Below are 18,170 nucleotides of genomic sequence, written 5' to 3'. Positions count from 1 at the left end.
TCACACACCTTTCGTTGGTGCGATCATATGCTGCGTGCTGCTGACGGAGAAAATGGAGGAGGCGGGAGACGGGACAAGGGACGGGATGGGGTGCAGCGCGTCGTGCGATTGTAATCTGGGCACAGCAGGTGATGGTGGGTAGGGGCACGGAAGCGACAGTGTGCTTGGCAGCCTTGACACGTTGTGTGTGCGAGAGAGAGGGAAGTGTGAAAAATGAATCAGTGGCTGCCTCATCGTTCGCCAGCAAGAAAGAAAAGAAAGTTGTGTGTGTGTGTGTGTGTGTGTGTGTGTGTGTGTGTGTGTGTGTGTGTGTGTGTGTGTGTGTGTGTCGGACACAATCAGTATCAGGCACGCGGAGAAATACACGCGCGCACGCAAACACCGCCGGGGGGGGTTGTTTTTGCTTTGTCGACCCTCACTCACACACTCCCGTTTATTCGCTCCCCTACACGCTTTCTCACTCACACACGTACCCACACACATGTGTACACATACGCCCATTCTCTCTCGCAGCGGATATTGGCGCGTTTACGATTCGCAACAGTTCGTCGGTGTTGGCGGTGCGGCTGCTGTTTTCAGACCCCTTCTTTGATGTGTTCGCAGGACACATGCCAAAGTGGAATGCGGAGGCAAGGTGCATGGTTGAACAACCCATCACCATCAAGCAACTCCGCGATCCGCAAGACCGAGACCACCTTGACGTAAGGCCTTGCCCATGTGCTCCAAGCGTGGTTGTGTGTGCGTGTGTGTATGTGTGCGTACTTGAAGTACTTGTGCTTGTGGTTGTGCGTGTACTTGAAACACTTTTGTGTGTGTGTGTGTATGTGTGTGTGTGTGTGTGTGTGTGTGTGTGTGTGTGTGTGTGTGTTGCTTGCATGCCTGTGCTGGGCACGTTTTGAGCCCTCCGCTTGCGTCGCACCTCACGTGCCGAACAAATGTATCTTCTTGCGCACACGTCACCCCAGGTTCTGCGCAATGAGGTCTGCGCGCTCCACGCCCTTCGCAACAGTGACCACCGCGTGATCGAGCTCATTGGCGTGCACATACACAAGCGCTTGGCGTTTATTGTTGTGTCACCAAAGCGGTGTTCCCTCCACCGCCTCCTCCTTGATTCTCGCGCCATCCCCGGTCGACCCGCGCTCATCGATCTGCCACAGCTCGTCCAGCTGGCCACGCAGGTGTGTAGGTGTGTGTGCGTGTGCACTTGTGTGTGTGTGTGTGTGCACTTGTGTGTGTGCACTTGTGTGTGCACTTGTGTGTGTGCGTGTGTGTGCGCGCTAGCCTATGTGCGCGCGCTAGCCTATGTGCGTGCGTGCGCGTGTTTGCTTGCGTTCGTGTCTGTACCCGTGTTTGTCTTTGAAGCACAAGCGTCAAACAATGGTGTGCGGTAAATCGTGTCTCTGGTGCTATGTTATTCTTAACGCATCTACATGCGTTTGTTCCCCGCCACATCAGGTGATTGCTGGGCTGTCGTTTGTGCATGAGAGGCGAATCGTGCATCGAGGTGAGCTACTGTTTGCGTGCATGCGATGGCACATGTGTTTGTTCAATCCAAACAACCTTGCATTTTTTTTTGTCAATGTTGCTCGCGCCCACGCGGTTGTGATTCTCGTCCCGCTCACGCGTGTTTGCCTGCATGCATTCATTCGCACATCTGTGATGATGGGTGTCAGCACTGTGCGCCGCGCACATTTTCGTCCACGAGAATGGACAGTTGCAGATTGGCGGCTTCTCGGCGGCGATTGTGCTCCCGAAACCAACGAAAAGCAGTGGAGGCAAGAGAAAACCAGGTCAGTGCTTGTTGGTGGTTGCCTGATGACTGTCGTTCTGCTTGTTATCGTAATCGTTGTTACGCTGTTACTTTCGAGGTTTCTTTGTTTGGCTGCTTGAACAGCGTGGAAAAATGAGGTGCGTGTGCCTGCAGGCGTCACCTTACCCATTTACGAAACCTTGCCGCTGTTTGTTTGAATGCGTGCTTCGCACAGGTCGCATTGACACGGAGAAGCTGTCGGAAGCTGTCCTGAGCGACTTGTTGCAAGTGCGATGGATGGTACGTCATGGCCACACCGGCACTGCGAATGCACACCTGCGCACCTGTGCGTTGTGTTTATGGTTGTTGCTACGTGGTGGTGTTGGGTCACCCTTTTTCCCTCTCTCACGTGCACGGCTGCTACGTTTCCTGTGGGGTGTTGCCCTTCTCTTGCGTGGAAACGCTTCATCCAACAGGCACCGGAGTCCATCGCTGACTGCGTCTTCAACTTTGCCTCGGACACATATTCGCTCGGCGTCGTTCTATGGGGTGAGTTTTTTGATGTGGCACACGTACACGTGTTTGAACAACACAAATAGCGTGATTTGCGCGTGTGTGTGTGTGTGTGGTTGTGTTGCAATGTGATGGTGCGTCGTGCTGTTTCCTGCACTTGTTTCACATGCTCACATGCTCACATTCGAAACCACCCCTTCCCTTTCCCTGCCGTCCCCCTTCTTCCCCCTCCTTCCCTACCCTCTCCTCCGTTGTGCAACCTCATGAATCAGAGCTCTTCACGTATGGGCAGCAGCCTTGGGCTGGATTCAGCAATGCAGAGGTTGCGCAGAACGTTGCAAAGCTTGGCCGAACGCTCGCCAGACCGCAGGCCTGCCCCATGCAGCTCTACCAGGTGCGCGTCTTGAGTTTGTGTGTGTGTGTGCGTGTGTGTGCGTGTGTGCGTGTGTATGTGTGTGTGTGTGTGTGCGTGTGAGTATGTGCGTGCGTGTGTGTGTGTATGGTGTATGTGTGTGTGTGAATTACTGTGCAACTGTGCGTATTGCGTGCGTCTCCACCTGCATGCATGCTTGTTGCTGGGGAAATGCACCATGAGGGGGCAAATCCGCTCACTTACCACATGTTTCGTATTGCTTGCATCATATCTTGTATTGATTGTGTCAGGTGATGAAGTCGTGTTGGGATGCCAACCCCCCAGACCGCCCCGTTTTGCCGGCGCTCTCAGAACAACTGCAGCAGGCCATCAACTCGAGCCTGCTCGAATCGCTCTCATCATTGTGAGTTCGTTCATGTCTGCCTGTGCCTGTGTGCACTTGTGTTTGTGTGTGTGTGTGTGTGTGTGTGTGTGTGTGTGTGTGTGTGTGTGTGTGTGTGTGTGTGCACTTGTGTATGTGTGTGTGCACACTTGTGTATGTGTGTGTAACAGTGTCTGTATGAGCAGTAATACAACTGCACCAACACTCGTCTCTGCTTCAAATGTTTGCGTCGTCTGTGTATGATCACATTGCAGGTGCTCACAGACACCTCCCCCCTTCTCTCCCTCACCCAATACGCATGCACGAACATCACCGCGACTGTGCTTGTAACAGCAAATCGACAGACGGCCTGCACCGCGGTCACGAAAGTCCGTTGGAGCAGAAGCCATCCAGGACGTCGCTCTTTGGAAACGTGGAGGCATTGGACGTGACGGGGCTGGGCATCTTTGGTGGCGACGACGACACGGCTGTTGCGGACATGTCGCCAAACGACCGCGATCAGATGATGATGGTCTACATGATGGGTCACAAGGACGACCAGGATGAAGACAACTGGACAAACCGAACATCATCACGACCCGCGAGCCCAAAAGCAAACACACGCTTCAGTTTCGTGTGAGCACTTCATCCCTGTTACTGTTTCGGTCCCGTGGGGGGCTGACATGAAGTGACCCCTCTTATTTCATTCTCATGCTTTAGAATAGGTTCTGTTGTGGTGTGTTTGTGTGTGTGTGTGTGTGTATGTGTATGTGTGTGTATGTGTATGTGTGTGTATGTGTGTGTGTGTGTCTGTCTGTCTGTCTGTCTGTCTGTCTGTCTGTCTGTCTGTCTGTCTGTGGTGTGTCTGTGTCTGTGTGTCTGTCTGGCTGAGTGCCTGTGTTGATTCTACCTGACCTCGACGTTATTTGGTGCTTGCTCTACACCCCACATCTTGCTTTTATTGCATCGCACCTTGATTGGTGTTGGTGCGACAGTTATTGAACCCTTGAACCCGCCGCTGGTGTTTGGTTCTTCCCTTCCGTTCATCTATTGGTTGCTTGCTTGGTTGGTGTTGACTGCCAACACGCGTGTGCGTGGCACTGGATTTTGCATTGTTGCGTGTCATTCAAGCTGTGTATTGAGGGTTTTGTACTACGAGCGCTGTTGGAAGAAGAGCGATGGATGTGGTGGGGTTGAGCCGTTAGGGGAGAATGAAGGGTTGTCGTGGGAGAGAAAACGACACGACACAACCCGACAAGACACGACACATGCAATGAACGCTGCATGGAAACGAACGAGTTGGGCTGAGTTGAGAAGAGAGGGGGAGAACAGAAACAACGGGTCAACGTAGCGCAAACAGATGTTGGTGTAGGCCTTTGCTTGCAAGCAATGGCGAGGCCATGGTGCCTAGCGGAACATGGTGCCTGCGCCCTGGGAGATGCGCTTGACTTGCTGCACATATGGCGTCGACTCCTGCACACGAAGGCAGAGCACAGCACAGGAAGCGTTACATAGTGGCGGGAAGTTGACAGCACACACACACACACACGCACATCATGTATTGTCATTTCCCATTCCCAAGCACACGCACGCACTCACGCGCGAACACAACGCACCTGCAGCTTGCCGCACTGCTGCAGGCAGATGGCGACGCATTCAGCGGCCTTGCCAACTTCTGGATGGTCCTTTCCGAGAAGACCTTCAAGCATCTGTTTGTCGATGTGACAGGCACACACACAAGAGAGTACGCGTAACAACACACCACGTGAAGTGAGTCGCACAGCCACATGCGTGCAAGCAAAACGTTGTGCGTGTGCGTGTGCGTGTGTGTGCGTGTGCGTGTGCGTGTGCGTGTGGCGTCAAACCTTGTGGGCTTCGAGCTCAATGGGCAGCGCCTCCAGGAAGCGATTCTGGTTCATGTAGAACACACCTGCCACATTTCGTGTGATCATCATCATCATCGAGGTGTGAGTCACACTACCTTGCTTTGAAGTTCACAACGCGGCACACACATGCACACACATGCGCACGCGCGCGCACGCAATGACTCACCCTTGTTGACGATGAGGCTGCCCTTGCGCTGCTGATCGGCAGCAGATTCCGTGCAGGAATCAATCGCCTGATCCATGTACTTGACAGCTTCGTCGACACTGGTGCGGATGGCAGAGGACAGACATGGGTGAGGTGAAGATTGCGAGTAGAAGAAGGAAGCCAAGCCAAGTCAAGTCAACTCATTCGCAGCCAACGCTGAGCACAAACAGCACGTGCAACGCCCTCGAGCGATCAGCGGGTGTTGCGTGCGACTCACTTCCCCTTGGACGCATGGAAGTGGGCAACTTGGTTGAGGACAGACTGGCGCGTCTCCATGGCGTCGCTCGACACAATCTCGTCGTTCGCCGTCACCTTCATTGCTTCGTCCAGCAGCGCTTGGATCTGGACACATGCACAAATTGCACGTGCGCCGGCATGTGCGTATGAGAGGTGGCGATCGTGGTGGGTGATGGAGAGACGGGGAGGGGAAGAGGGATACACAGACACACATACACAGACACAAGCACACACACAGACACAAGCACAGGCACACAGGCACACAGACACATACGCACACAGACACGCTCACAACACCGCACCTTGTCATCGCGGTTGGTGCGCGGGTCCATCTGCGATTGCGTCATGTACACGGCCGCCAGCGCAGACAGCGTGGTGGCGTTGTCGTAGTGCGTTGCTGCAGGAAGAGGGGAGACGATAACGTGTACATGTGTATGTGTGAGTGAATGTGCGTGTGAGAGTGAATGTTGGTGCACGTGTTGTGTTTGTTTGTGAGGGCGAAGGAGCAATCTTCACTCAACCAAACAGTGTTTGGCAATCCGAGGGAGATACAAAAACGTTGCACCCATGAACCAAAGCAACATTAGTGAGGGCAATCACAAGTCACTTCCACGTACGTCCAAGGGCCGATTTCTTCAGCGCCTGCGCTTGCGTCAGGTACTGTTCAGCGTTGCCAAGGTCGCCTGCAACCACGCACAAACAATGCAGATGGAGAAAGAGAAACAACGGAAGGAAAATGGATCCAAGTATAAACGTGGCGTGAGAGGGGTGAAGGGGGGGGGCAGAGTACACACTTGCACACACACACGCACGCACACACACACACACACACACTCACAGATAGACACACAGACAGACACACACACACACACAGACACACACACACACACAGACACACAGAGCGGCCTACACACATGCGCGCAACACAATCCATTTTTCGAGCAAGCGGCCGCACCGGCTTCGAAGCAAATGGAGCCGAGGTTGTGGTAGGCAATGGCAGTCTGAAGGTCAGACTCGCCAAGGCGCGACTTGCACAGGTCCAGCATTTGCGAGGCGAATTGCATGGCCTGGTTGGTGTTTAGTGAGACGGTGGAGATGAGGTGAGCGGAGGTGAGATGAGGGGAGGTGAGATGAGCGGCGTTACAGAGAGGGAGAGCACACACACACACACACACACACACACACACACACACACACACACACACACACACGCACGCACACGCACATACACACACGCACACGTGAGAGTGCAAGCACAAGCGCACCATGGGGATGTTTCCGACGGTGCGGTGGAAGTTTGCAATGTTCTTGAGCACCTCGACCTGCCACTTGGCGGCGTCTGCGCTGTCGCCGGCAGAGAACGCCACGTCGTGCGCCCGCTGCAGCACTGACATCGCCTGGACACGACACGGAAACGAAGCAGGGACCACGCGGAGGTGATGGGACATGAGGTGAGGTCATGGAGTGTGTGTGTGTGTGCGTGTGTGCGTGCATTCGTGTGTGTGTGTGTGTGCGTGTGTGTGTGTGTGTGTGTGTGCGTGCGTGCGTGCGTGCGTGTGTGTGTGTGTGTGTGTGTGTGTGTGTGTGTGTGTGTGTGTGTGTGTGTGTGTGTGTGTGTGTGTGTGTGTGTGTGTGTGTGTGTGTGTGTGTGCGCGCGCGCGTATGTGCCGGCTCAACGCCAGCGCGTCGACATGCTTCGCGTGCTCAAAACAGATGGTGACAAGCACATGTTCACGGCAACAGCGGCAACGCACAGGCATGGCGGCGCCCGCGGAGAGGAAGAGCTTGGCGATGTACACCATCGTCTGCACACGGCGTCTGGTCATGGTGATCGTGATGGCATGACGGCACGTGAGGTGGTTGGCGCGAGGAAAAAAAAAGGGGGGGGGGGCGACCAGAGAAGTGACACAGCGGTGAATTGGCACACAACAACGCGACGCTGCCGTGTTCAACATCACACAATACACACACAAACAGGTATACAACGCGTACATGGAGTCGTTTGAGGCCTCCAGCTGCTGCAAGACAGAGTTGGCGAGAGCAAGGCCTTCCTGCGTCTTGCCCCTGGATGATGCAAAACAAACGGTGTGTGTGTGTGTGTGTGTGCGTGCGGTGATGTGAGTGGTCGATGCTCGTGACTCACAGCAAAGCGACATGATGAAACGAGGAAAACGGACAATGACACCACACGCGAACCAAAACCACACACAAAGCTGCCGTCAATGCCTGCAAGCATGCACCAGCACGCCACGGTATCCACGCCCCCTCCCCTTCAAAAGGCAAGCACGGCCGTGCGCAACCCACTTCTGCAGCAGCTCCTCGGCTTCCTCGAGCTTTGCGAAGAAGAGGAGACCCGTCTCCGTGAGCGAGTTGACGCGACTCAGCAGCTGCGACAGGCGCTCGTAGTACGGCGCGGACCACTTGCGCCCACTGGTCGTTTGTGGGGTTGGTTGTTGGTGTTGTGAATGGGTTTGTGGGTGAGTTTGGTTATATGTCGGATTGGGTGTGTATGTGACAGGGGTGTGTATGTGTGTGTGTGTGTTTGTGTGTGTGTGTGTGTGTGTGTGTGTTTGTCTATGTGTTGTTTGTCTGTGTGTTTGTACGTGTGGGAGCGCTAGTTGTGTGTGAGTGTCTGTGGGAAGGGTGTGCAAGTTCATGTGCATGTGCGCGCATCATTACATTGGGGCGCCGAGGAAATTGAGCATGGAATCCATGGCCGTGAGACACGTGTACGCGTGGCGGACGTCAATCATGTCGCTCTCATCCTCAATCTCCTTCATCACTGCATCCATTTCGTCTTGGGCCCTGGCGCGGTGTACATGTTGTTGTCATGCGAGTGAGAACAAGTAACCGTCAGGAGGCAGTCAGCAGACCGTGCATGGAAACGAAACGCAACACACGCACGCACCACCCACGTACTACTCGCGCAGCACACACACACGCCCACTCGCATACACATACAAACAGATGCGGTGGCGACACGTGCAAGCGCCACGCACTTCTTTGAGAGGCGCTTGATGCCAATGGCAGTGGCGTAGGTGTTGGTGAGCGGCAGCAGGTGCAAGTTCGTGCCCCTGTTGATCGACGGGGCGAAGAATACAAGGCTCTGTGGCACAAAGTGTATGCGTGTGTGTGTGTGTGTGTGTGTGTGTGTGTGTGTGTGTGTGTGTGTGTGTGTGTTCGTGATAATGTGTGAGTGTGTGAGTGTGTGTGTGTGTGTGTGAGTGAGTGTGTGTGTGTGTGTGTGAGCGTGACGAGCAGCATCAGTAGAACAGTGGCATATCCATGAGGCCAGCATGGCCCGCCACTTAACACACCAACATACAAAAATGCGTGTGCGCATGTGCATGCGTCCCACCTCGGGGGCAGCCCAGACGTCCAAAAGGCCGTCAATGTCGCGCGTGCGGTAGTGGTGGAACGGCAGCTCGAGGCAGCGGCGCGAGTTGGGGTTTTCAAACAGGCCGTACTCGTTGACCTCTGGTTGTGATGGAAGTTGTGATGGTGATGATGATGGTGATGGTGATGGCGACGGTCGAAGTGATGAGTGAATGCAGTGTAAGACACGTGGCGCTAGACCAGCCGTAAGGAACTCAGACATACAGTCACGAAACGAAGGGGCAATCAAAAACACGATGCTGCCACCACCACCACCACCACCACAACCACCACCACCACCACCACGACTATCAATGCGCCGCACCTTTGCGGAAGACGATTGGCATTTCGGGCACGAGGCGGTCGGCGGCCAACTTCTTGCCCGATTTGGACACGTACGGCTTCTCCCTGGTGGCGATGAACGGACAGCGGCCAGGGACGATGGAGAGAGGATGTGAGCGAAGGGACGCGTGTGTGTGTGTGTGTGTGTGTGTATGTGTGAGTGTGTGTATGTGAGTGTGTGTATGTGTGTGTATGTGTGTGAATGGGAGGGGCTGAGTAAGTGCGTGAGTGTGCGTGTGCGTGTGCGTGTGCGTGAATGTGCGTGTGCGTGTAGGTGGGTGTGAGTCACGCACGTGTTGTGCCAGCGGCCCACAAAGTAGTTTGCGAGGCGCTGGTGGAACTGGGCTTCCTGCTTTGTTGCTGTCGTCTCAAACAGCAGCGCCTGCCAGTCCGCCCGCTTTCCAACCAGGTTGCGCTCCTGTGGGCAAACAAGCACAAGCATCCCACGTGTGGGGAGAGGTGTGTGGTTATGAAGTAATGTGGCCATGCAAGGACAAGGAATGGAGGGGTGGGGATGACAAGCGAGAGAGAGAGAGTGTGTGTGTGTGTGTGTGTGTATGTGTATGTGTGCGTGTGTGTGCGTGTGTGTATGTGTGTGAAGCATGGCATTCCAACAACAGTACATACTGCTGTTTGCAAGCCATGTAGTGTTAACGCAAGAACAAACCTGGTGCCATTTGTCGCTGTCCTGGAGGGTGAGGGTGAGCAGCTCCGAGTGGAGGTTCACGCCGAAATAGCGGTCAAGCACAACATTCGCAAACGACCTTAACGATGACAAGTTGGTGGGAGGTGACGTGTGAGTGATGGTGATCGTTGCATCATCCTGCAAGCAAAATCAGGCAACAGCCACTGCTGCTGCTGCTGCTGGCGCCACGCCGGCAACACAAGTATTCACACTGATCAAACCCCGCTTCAAACCAATGCAATTCAGCACCCATCACCACCACGACCAACACCATCACCACCACCACGAGCAGCTCACCCAAAGGCCCAGCGGTGGCAGGGGTGTCCCGTGGAGCTTGCGGCGGTGGTCATGTACGTCGAGAGGTCGCGCAAGAGGCGAACAATCAGCAGCGGTGGGATCCGGCGCAGTGGCGGCTCCCTGGTCACGCGCAGCAGTGGTGGTGGTGGTGGTGGTGGTGGTGGTGGTGGTGGTGGTGGTGGTGAGGGGAAAGGTGGGCATGGCAAGTGCGTGCGAATACATGTTCGTGTGCTGGGCGCATTCATGTTCTTGTATGGACTGTTGGATGTGGACATGCGTGTGTGTGTGTGTGTGTGTGTGTGTGTGTGTGTGTGTGTGTGTGTGTGTGTGTGTGTGTGTGTGTGTGTGTGTGTGTGTGTGTGTGTGTGTGCTTGTGTGTGTGCGGGGGAGGATTGTCTCACCAGTACTGGAAGACGTCGTTGAGCACGTCGTCATCCAAAGACCTGAATCGATGGACACGGGGGCAATACGAGGAGGGGAGGACAAGGGAGGCACAACGGCCGACGTGAGTGGCGAAGTAAAGCAGGCACAACCAAAACACCGCTCACAGAAAACCAACAACAAGAACAACACCAACAACATGAAGAACAGCAATGTGTGCAGCCCACAACCATTGAACAGCAAGTGCTACGACTCCAGTGCACGGTAACGCACAGGACGTCTTCGAGCTCGGGCGAGGTGAGGCCCTCGAAGCTGAGGGTGATGTAGCTGAGGGCGTGCTTCACCAGGAAGCGGCCGTGCGTCACCTCCATGTTGTCAAGCAGCTCGTTCAGGATGCCTGTTGCACATCGAACGATTAAAACCACGGCAAGGGTGAGATGGTGGTGGTGATTGTTGTTTCAGCGCCAGAAGCAACGTCGAAAGCTGGAAATGTGGGCGTAACAAAACCCCCAAGAAACAAAACAAAACAAACAAAAACATGTTCAAACACACAACAAAACAAACACAAATACGCAAACAAACAAAGCAAAACAAACCCACGCACCAGCAGCTGTGGGCGGCAGCGATGGTGAACCTGTGCTGGACTTCCAGTCACGCGACACTTGAATGGCCATGCGCACATACAGTGCATTCAGGTTTTGCTTGCAGGCATTCTCAAGCAGTTGGCTACAAGCAATTGCAAATGACAGGAGCAAAACACCAGCAGCAGCATGATGATGAGCTTGCAGCAGCGCCAAAGAAGCAGGCGCCATAGCGAATCCCAGCTCTCAGTTGACCCTCATTGGCACTCGCACAACACCCCCCCCCCTGCAACACCTCTGTCTCCTTCTGCCTCCATTTCGTGCGAGCCGATGCAGTAACAGCGCGCTTACCGCTGCGCGTCTGTGAGTGTGCGGTTCTCGCGCTTGAGTGTCCCGTCGACCATTGCCGCAACGTCGTCGCTCTCAAGCGGAGGCACCTCCACAAAGTGCTCTGCTCGCATGCGCATGCGTGTGAGCGAAAGTGTGTGCGTGAGAGTGTGTGTTTGTGTGAATGAATGCGTGAGGGTGTATGTGCGCGTGAAAGGTGTGCTTGAGTGAAGTGTGTGTGTGTGCGTGTGTGCATGTGTGCGTGTGTGTTCGTGTGTGCGTGTGTGAAAGCCAACGTGATGAAGCGTGAACAAACACGCACAAGACTACTGATAAAGTGCTGGCAATAGCGTGTGCTCACCGGCGTTCTTGTCGACGAGTGAGTGGCATTCGAGCCACGCACCTGGGGCGTGGCTGCTCACGGTCAGCAGCACCTGAGCGATACACACACACGCACGTAAACACACACGCACGTAAACACACACGCACGCACAAGATTGCACAATTTAGACGCGTGAGCAACACAAACACAACCGTGTGTCATGTACAGCAAGCATGAGCACACTTGCCGCTCTCCATTCGAATCCCATAAACCTCGTTCGTTGCGCAAACAGACCTTGACGTGTGGCGGCAGCTGCTTGGGGAACCAGAGGCCGAGCTCAAACTGGCCCGACGCCGTGTTGAGCCTGCACACCACACGCGGAAGAAAGATTCAGAAGGGGGAGGGGGGGTTGAAGATAGAAACGAGAGATGGCGGTGGTGATGGGGTGAGTAAGGATATTACGGGCAGAGAAGATTTGATCGCAGTGGAAGCAAGTGCACACACGTGCACACACGCAACATCACTTGCATGCGCACATGCATGGTGTTGACTGACTTGTCGATGCCATCAAAGAGGATGGTGAGCGGCTGCGACGGCGACGCGAGCGTGAGGACCTCCTTGAAGCGCTTCTTCAGCTCCTCAATCGACTCCGGAAACGCAATGTCCTGCTTGTACGCGGAGAGAATCTGGAACACAACAGAGCGCATTACGTCGGGGAGGTTGGTGCCCTGCGTTGAGTGGCCGAGGAAGCGCGTGATGACGGCTGCGCGACCATCCGTCAGCTCCGTCGCCACCTTTGCCAGCAGAGCCGACTTTCCACTCCCTTCAACGCCAGCCTGATTTGTGTGTTGCATGTGTGTGTGTGTGTGTGCATGGTTGAAGGATTGTGAGGCAAGTGCAAGTGCAAGTGCAAAAGCAAAGGTAAAGATGCAGAGACACCAACGCGTAAATACACACACACACGCATGCACAACACACACACACACACACATGCACAACACACACACACACACACACACACACACACACACACACACACACACACACACACAACAAAAGCAGCGGACCAGAATGAGCGGGGCGGTTGCCGGGTGCTTCGGGTTGAGTCGCTCGAGGACGCGTTCAACGAGTGCGCGGCGGCCGAAGAAGCACGACGACAGTTCCTCACGCCGCTCGTTGTGGATCACAACCTAGGGTAGTCAGGGGACGGTGCGTCGTAGTTGCCATGAGTGGAGATGGTGTCGTGTGTGGCATGGGTGGCGGTGTGGTGGTGGTGTGGCGGGCGGGCTGTGGTGAGCGTGTGCATCGCGAATGTTGATTTGTGCTGGGCTTTGTTGAACGTGTGGATAGAAGAGGATGATGGGAAAGGACGAAGGGAACACGACTGAAAATATCAACATGGGCGTCACTGCACAGAATCAGCGGCCACCTCGGCGATGTTTGGGTCGGCGGCCAGCTTCGTGTTGGCGAGCTGCTGGTTCTGCTCAACCATGCTGATCAACTTTGTCGTGAACCTGAACACGCGTTCGCCCGCGCACGCACACAATCGGCGATTGAGGGGCCAATGCGTGAGTGGGTGAGCGAGTGGGTGCGAGGGTGCTAAAACTAGGAGAGGGAAGAACGCAAACGAATACGTGTGTCACGAGCACGCGCACCACATCAGGTACATGGTGCACACTCACTCCTTGACGAGCGTGTCGATGTACTGCTTGTGCTCGGGTGCGTCCTCGTCGATGCCTTTGCCCTGCGCGTACTTGACATTGTACTCGAGCACAGCGTGGTCCGGCAGTGCACGTGGCAGCCGTCCCGCCCGCAGATCAGCAAGCAGCTCGCGCGCCTCCTCATCACGCTGCGGATAGCGCATGTGCGCGCGCGCGCGTGTGTGTGTGTGTGTGTGAGGCAGAAAGTGTGTTTGGATAACAAAGCAGGGCAATCAATGAAAAAAGACAGGCAGAGACAGAGAAAGAGCACGCAGGTGTGCGCTTGCGTCCAATGTGTGCATGTCTCCCCTCCTGCATGCGCACCTTTCCGCCAGCCATATCGGTGAATGCGCCGATGCGGTCGTCATTTCCTTTCGTGGCGACGGCGTCGAGGTCCTCAATCGTGCGCTGGTGGAAGGATGGTGGTGGTGGAAGGTGAGAAGTAGGGGTCGTGATGGAAGGTGTGAGGTAGTGGTGGGAAGGAGAAGGTGAAGGTGGTGAAGTAAGGTGGGAAGATGGCGGTGGGGATTCATGACACAAAACTCAGCCGAGTGAACGTTTGGGAAACGTAGCAAGCGAGATGAGGGCCATGGTTGCACATGCAGAGACGCGAGATCACCAGCAGCTAATACAAAGTGTGCAGTCAGAGCTCGCGTGTCATGGTTGCTCACCTTCACCCACAGGCACTGGTTTTCGCGCGTCTGTGAGTCGACGGCGAGCACGCCGCGAATGATTTCCTCCTACACACGACACACACACACGCACACGCATACGCACACGCACACACGCAATATACAGGGGAGAAGAATGATTGGTTGGATGCATGTATGTATGTGTGGTTGATTTGGGTGGTTGGCGGTGTTGGCGCTGCACGTTGGGCGTGCGATGGCTCACAGCAGCACGTCACGTTGCGCGAACTGAAGCAAGCAAACAAGCACACGCAAGCACACGCAAGCACACGCAAGCACACGCAAGCACACGCAAGCACACGCAAGCACACGCAAGCACACGCAAGCACACGCAAGCACACGCAAGCACACCATCACGCCGTTGCCGGCCGCACCTCTGTGATGGAGAAGTAGTACTTGTGGCGGGTCTCCGGGTCGTTGGCAAAGACCTTGTCCGCAGCGTGGCGCAGGGCCGCAGACATGCGCTCAAACTCATTCCACCACTGCGCACGTTGCTGGTGGGTTGAAGGAAACAGGCCACGGTGTTGGTAGAGAGGTGGCGGTGGTGAGTGCAAGCTTGCACGTTTTGACGAAGCGAACGAAACAGAAACCGTACCCACAACCACAACCACACACACACACACACACACACAACCACAACACACACACACACACACACACACACAACCACAAACACACACACACATGAAAGCATTGCTCCATTGTTGCTGCGCCGCGTGCGTGTGGTGCTCACCTGCTTGCGCTTGTCCGGGTCGTCCCAGGAGATGAAGTTGGGGAGGTGGTGCGTCACGGGCAGCAGGCGGTACGTGGCCGGGATCTGTATTCATGTGTGGGGGAGCGGGGATGAACATGGCGAGATGGTGGTGGTGCTGGTGGTGAGCAACGACACCTGAAACAAGCGTGACACCCAAGCCGCGCAATGCACGCACACTGATGTGTAAGCACACACAACCACACACGAAAGCACACACATACGATTTTCACACACACACACACACATCGCTCACACGCACACCTTGTTCGTGTCGAGGTCGAACCACTTGCGCAGGAGCTCCTGGTCCTCGGGGCTGCATTGCGCAATGAGCGCATCCAGCTCCGACTGCACAATGTACACGGGGAAGGGGCGGTATCCATAGCGCTGGGACAACAGCGTCACAAAGTTGGGGCCAAGGGACTGCTCCTGCGACTGCCGAATCTCCTCCATACCTGAACAAAGGGGGAGTGGTAACGATTACACAGTGGTTGTGGCACACACACACACACAAACACACACACACGCACACACACACACACACACACACACACACACACACACACACAAGCACGCACTGCATCATCATCATCAAACGCACAGATTTCGGTGGTCTTGTGATCGGCCGTGCTTTCGTCGCGAATGCCCCAACGCATGTCAACGACCTGTTGATGCGAAGCAATAAAACACACGCGGCAGTGGGCACGTGTGCAGAGCGCATCAGTGGCAACGAAGCTTGACAATGCTTGAACACAGTCTGAACCCGACGATCGCGGAGGGTCGGCACAACATGCAAATAAACACACACACACACACACACACACACACACACACACACACACACACACACACACGAACACACGCACACACACATGCGCACGCCCGCACACATGCGCACGCCCGCACGCACCTGGAACTCGAGGCCAATCTCTGCGAGCTCCGAACGGATGATCGGATATGAGCGGGCCATGAGCGCGTTTCGCTCCACCTTCAAGTCGTCAAATGTCGACGACGTGAAGATGCGCACAAGCTGTTGGTGGGCGAGGAGATACGTTTGTTTCGTGGAGCCGTGGTTGTTGCAGGCGTGAGTCTGGAGGCAACGAGGTTGGGGTACATACACGCTCAGCAGGAAGCACAACCACCACCAACCAGAAGAGCTTAAAACAAAACATGCACACTCACACACACACACACACTCACACTCACATGCAAGCAAAATACACACACACACACAACACAAACAACACCGAGCAGTGCGCGGACCTTGCTTGGCGGGCGGATCTCAGGATCAAACTGGCCACACATGATGGACTTCATGGTGTCACCCTGCTTGAGTGTGCGGTATTGCGTCTGCACAACACTCCACGTGCTCTTGTCACTCAGCGGGATGGCGTTCTTGCAGATGAACGCCCACCGCTCCTGCAGGTCATCCAGCGCCTGTTGGTGGAGGAGAGAGATGAGATGGCAGTATACAGCAAGGGAAAGGAGGAAGAGAAACACAAGGTAAGAGTGTGAGAGAATGTGGGCGAGAGTGTGTGTGTGTGTGTGTTTGTATGGAACAAATGGCAAGTAATTCGCGTTTCTTGACCAAGCACCAGCAACGACAGCAAATAATGAAAACAGCTTTGCCACCACTGCCACCACCACAGCCACCGCCACCGCAATCGGCCAACACGCTTCGCACCTCCTTGCTGTATGTTTCCTTGCGGCTGTAGTGCTTGACAAGGCGCTCCTTGGCCATGCGAACGGCCTCAAACTCGGCAAAGACGAGACACTGGTGGATCAGCTTCCAGTCGCGGAACAGGGTGAGGGCTCGATCAAACGCGCCAACGCGGAACAGGCTGAGGAAGATGGTGCTGGCCAACCCGACGATGCGCGTGACACCAACGGAGTGGAGGGCTGCCTTTGACAGGCGCAGGTACCGCTGCTTGTGCTCGTTCACCGTCGTGCGGGCTGCAACCCTGCAGCAGCCGCAAAGTGACGCAGAGCATGAACGGGAGAGCAGGATAAGCAGGAGTGTGTGCGTGCGTGAGTGTGTGTGTATGTGTGCATGAGTGATTGAGTGTGTGTGTGTGCATGTGTGTATGTGAGTGAGTGTGTGTGTGTGCATGTGTGATGTGAGGGAGAGAGAGTGTGTGTGTGGATGTGAGGGAGTGTGTGTGTGTATGTGAGTGAGTGAGTGATTGAGTGATTGAGTGTGTGTGTGTGTGTGTGTTGGCGTGATTTCGCACGAAAAACGATAAACTTCAGGCAGTGCATAGTCCGGCGACAGCCAACACAACAACGTCACAGAGCCACGCGGCACGTGCATTGCAGGCGATTGAATGGCTGCACCTACGCACCACTTGAGGCCGGCCTCGACGACCTGTGTGCTGGGCGGGAAGTACACACCAGATGCAGACACCTGCGGCTGCGTCCCCACGCCAGCAAACGACCGCAACAGCCGTCGCACCTGCAGTTGTACGTGTACATGTGTGTGAGTATGTGTGTTCGTTTGTTTGTGTGTGTGAGTATGTGTGTGTGTGTGTGTGAGTGTGTGTGTGTGTATCCGCGTGAGAGATGTTGTCAAAAGCACGTCCCAATCCACAACAAACAACAGACACATGCGTGCAGCATTCACATGAGTAGCGTGCACATGTGCAACGCACCTCCTTCCTGTTGACGTCGACTTTGTTGTCCTCACAGTACTCGACAATGAAATCGAGCGCCGTTGTGGACGACGCGCACAGCGTGAACACCGTATCCAGCACAACTGCGCACAGAAAACGGGAGGGGCGTTACTTGTGAGACAAAGCGAGAAACGAACGCCACGGCACACACACAAACAAACAAACAAACAAACAAACAAACAAACAAACAAACAAACACACGAACAAACGAACAAACGAACAAACAAACAAACAAAAACACACACACACGTACACACACACGCACACACGGACACATACAAACGCAACTACACCCTGCTGCCCTTCCTTCCTCCCCACACCACCAACACCAGCATCGCGGTAACGTACGCTCTTGTGTGTATGCGTCTGCGGCGGTGTCGAAGAAGAGGCTGACGCCCGCATCGACAGTAGATGGCGGCGATGCAAGCGTCTCCTCCACGCGTTCGGGGAAGAACTCTTGCATCAGGCGCAGGCAGTTGGCTGCAAGCACGTGCACGAGCACAGACTTGCCGCTGAGCTTGCTGGCAACGCCCTCGGCAAGCTGCCGGTGTGTGAGAACGGCGCCAGCGGAGGCGACAGCACCGCCGCGGTCCTGCTCGCTATCGCCCTCGCTCTCCGGCCGCGCAAAGGGGAGAATGCCGTCAAGGTACATCTCCATCATGTCTGCCATCACGGCCTCTGTCTTGGGCTTGGTGTGCACAACGCCAACCTTGAGGCCCTTGCTGC

General features: G+C 55.2%; 2 protein-coding genes across 3 annotated transcripts in view; one reads left to right on the top strand and one right to left on the bottom strand.

Moving 5' to 3' along the window:
- PTSG_05332 overlaps positions 1 to 3,810 on the top strand; it is an 11,141-nt gene extending 7,331 nt beyond the window's left edge. For both annotated transcript variants that reach the window (XM_004993849.1, XM_004993848.1), the window contains 9 exons: positions 514 to 701; positions 966 to 1,178; positions 1,456 to 1,504; positions 1,674 to 1,790; positions 1,986 to 2,050; positions 2,227 to 2,299; positions 2,536 to 2,657; positions 2,927 to 3,039; positions 3,352 to 3,810. In XM_004993849.1, coding sequence (XP_004993906.1) covers positions 514 to 701; positions 966 to 1,178; positions 1,456 to 1,504; positions 1,674 to 1,790; positions 1,986 to 2,050; positions 2,227 to 2,299; positions 2,536 to 2,657; positions 2,927 to 3,039; positions 3,352 to 3,637 — 1,226 coding nt within the window. In that variant the 3' untranslated portion in view covers positions 3,638 to 3,810. The remainder of the gene's footprint in view (positions 1 to 513; positions 702 to 965; positions 1,179 to 1,455; positions 1,505 to 1,673; positions 1,791 to 1,985; positions 2,051 to 2,226; positions 2,300 to 2,535; positions 2,658 to 2,926; positions 3,040 to 3,351) is intronic.
- Positions 3,811 to 4,404: 594 nt separating this feature from the next.
- PTSG_05331 (uncharacterized protein) overlaps positions 4,405 to 18,170 on the bottom strand; it is a gene marked incomplete at both ends in the record, with an annotated part of 18,576 nt that continues 4,810 nt past the window's right edge. Inside the window, 38 exons of the mRNA XM_004993847.1 lie at positions 4,405 to 4,470; positions 4,614 to 4,706; positions 4,863 to 4,927; positions 5,050 to 5,147; positions 5,306 to 5,430; positions 5,628 to 5,722; positions 5,943 to 6,008; positions 6,281 to 6,392; positions 6,591 to 6,722; positions 7,080 to 7,143; positions 7,318 to 7,389; positions 7,630 to 7,755; positions 8,005 to 8,130; positions 8,325 to 8,431; positions 8,684 to 8,802; positions 9,026 to 9,108; positions 9,336 to 9,460; positions 9,710 to 9,806; positions 10,025 to 10,144; positions 10,426 to 10,467; positions 10,679 to 10,802; positions 11,010 to 11,131; positions 11,338 to 11,440; positions 11,675 to 11,747; positions 11,930 to 11,999; positions 12,191 to 12,471; positions 12,703 to 12,825; positions 13,065 to 13,149; positions 13,318 to 13,484; positions 14,399 to 14,579; positions 15,038 to 15,230; positions 15,377 to 15,440; positions 15,686 to 15,865; positions 16,039 to 16,212; positions 16,460 to 16,736; positions 17,118 to 17,227; positions 17,424 to 17,527; positions 17,793 to 18,170. The exon at positions 17,793 to 18,170 is cut by the window's right edge and continues 152 nt beyond it. Of these exons, the coding sequence (XP_004993904.1) occupies positions 4,405 to 4,470; positions 4,614 to 4,706; positions 4,863 to 4,927; positions 5,050 to 5,147; positions 5,306 to 5,430; positions 5,628 to 5,722; positions 5,943 to 6,008; positions 6,281 to 6,392; positions 6,591 to 6,722; positions 7,080 to 7,143; positions 7,318 to 7,389; positions 7,630 to 7,755; positions 8,005 to 8,130; positions 8,325 to 8,431; positions 8,684 to 8,802; positions 9,026 to 9,108; positions 9,336 to 9,460; positions 9,710 to 9,806; positions 10,025 to 10,144; positions 10,426 to 10,467; positions 10,679 to 10,802; positions 11,010 to 11,131; positions 11,338 to 11,440; positions 11,675 to 11,747; positions 11,930 to 11,999; positions 12,191 to 12,471; positions 12,703 to 12,825; positions 13,065 to 13,149; positions 13,318 to 13,484; positions 14,399 to 14,579; positions 15,038 to 15,230; positions 15,377 to 15,440; positions 15,686 to 15,865; positions 16,039 to 16,212; positions 16,460 to 16,736; positions 17,118 to 17,227; positions 17,424 to 17,527; positions 17,793 to 18,170 (4,742 nt within the window). The remainder of the gene's footprint in view (positions 4,471 to 4,613; positions 4,707 to 4,862; positions 4,928 to 5,049; positions 5,148 to 5,305; positions 5,431 to 5,627; positions 5,723 to 5,942; positions 6,009 to 6,280; positions 6,393 to 6,590; positions 6,723 to 7,079; positions 7,144 to 7,317; positions 7,390 to 7,629; positions 7,756 to 8,004; positions 8,131 to 8,324; positions 8,432 to 8,683; positions 8,803 to 9,025; positions 9,109 to 9,335; positions 9,461 to 9,709; positions 9,807 to 10,024; positions 10,145 to 10,425; positions 10,468 to 10,678; positions 10,803 to 11,009; positions 11,132 to 11,337; positions 11,441 to 11,674; positions 11,748 to 11,929; positions 12,000 to 12,190; positions 12,472 to 12,702; positions 12,826 to 13,064; positions 13,150 to 13,317; positions 13,485 to 14,398; positions 14,580 to 15,037; positions 15,231 to 15,376; positions 15,441 to 15,685; positions 15,866 to 16,038; positions 16,213 to 16,459; positions 16,737 to 17,117; positions 17,228 to 17,423; positions 17,528 to 17,792) is intronic.

This window comes from Salpingoeca rosetta, assembly GCF_000188695.1.
Source record: "Salpingoeca rosetta unplaced genomic scaffold supercont1.12, whole genome shotgun sequence".
Classification (NCBI taxonomy): domain Eukaryota; class Choanoflagellata; order Craspedida; family Salpingoecidae; genus Salpingoeca; species Salpingoeca rosetta.
Note: the sequence above shows the minus strand (reverse complement) of the source record. Positions and strands in the feature narration are given on the sequence as shown.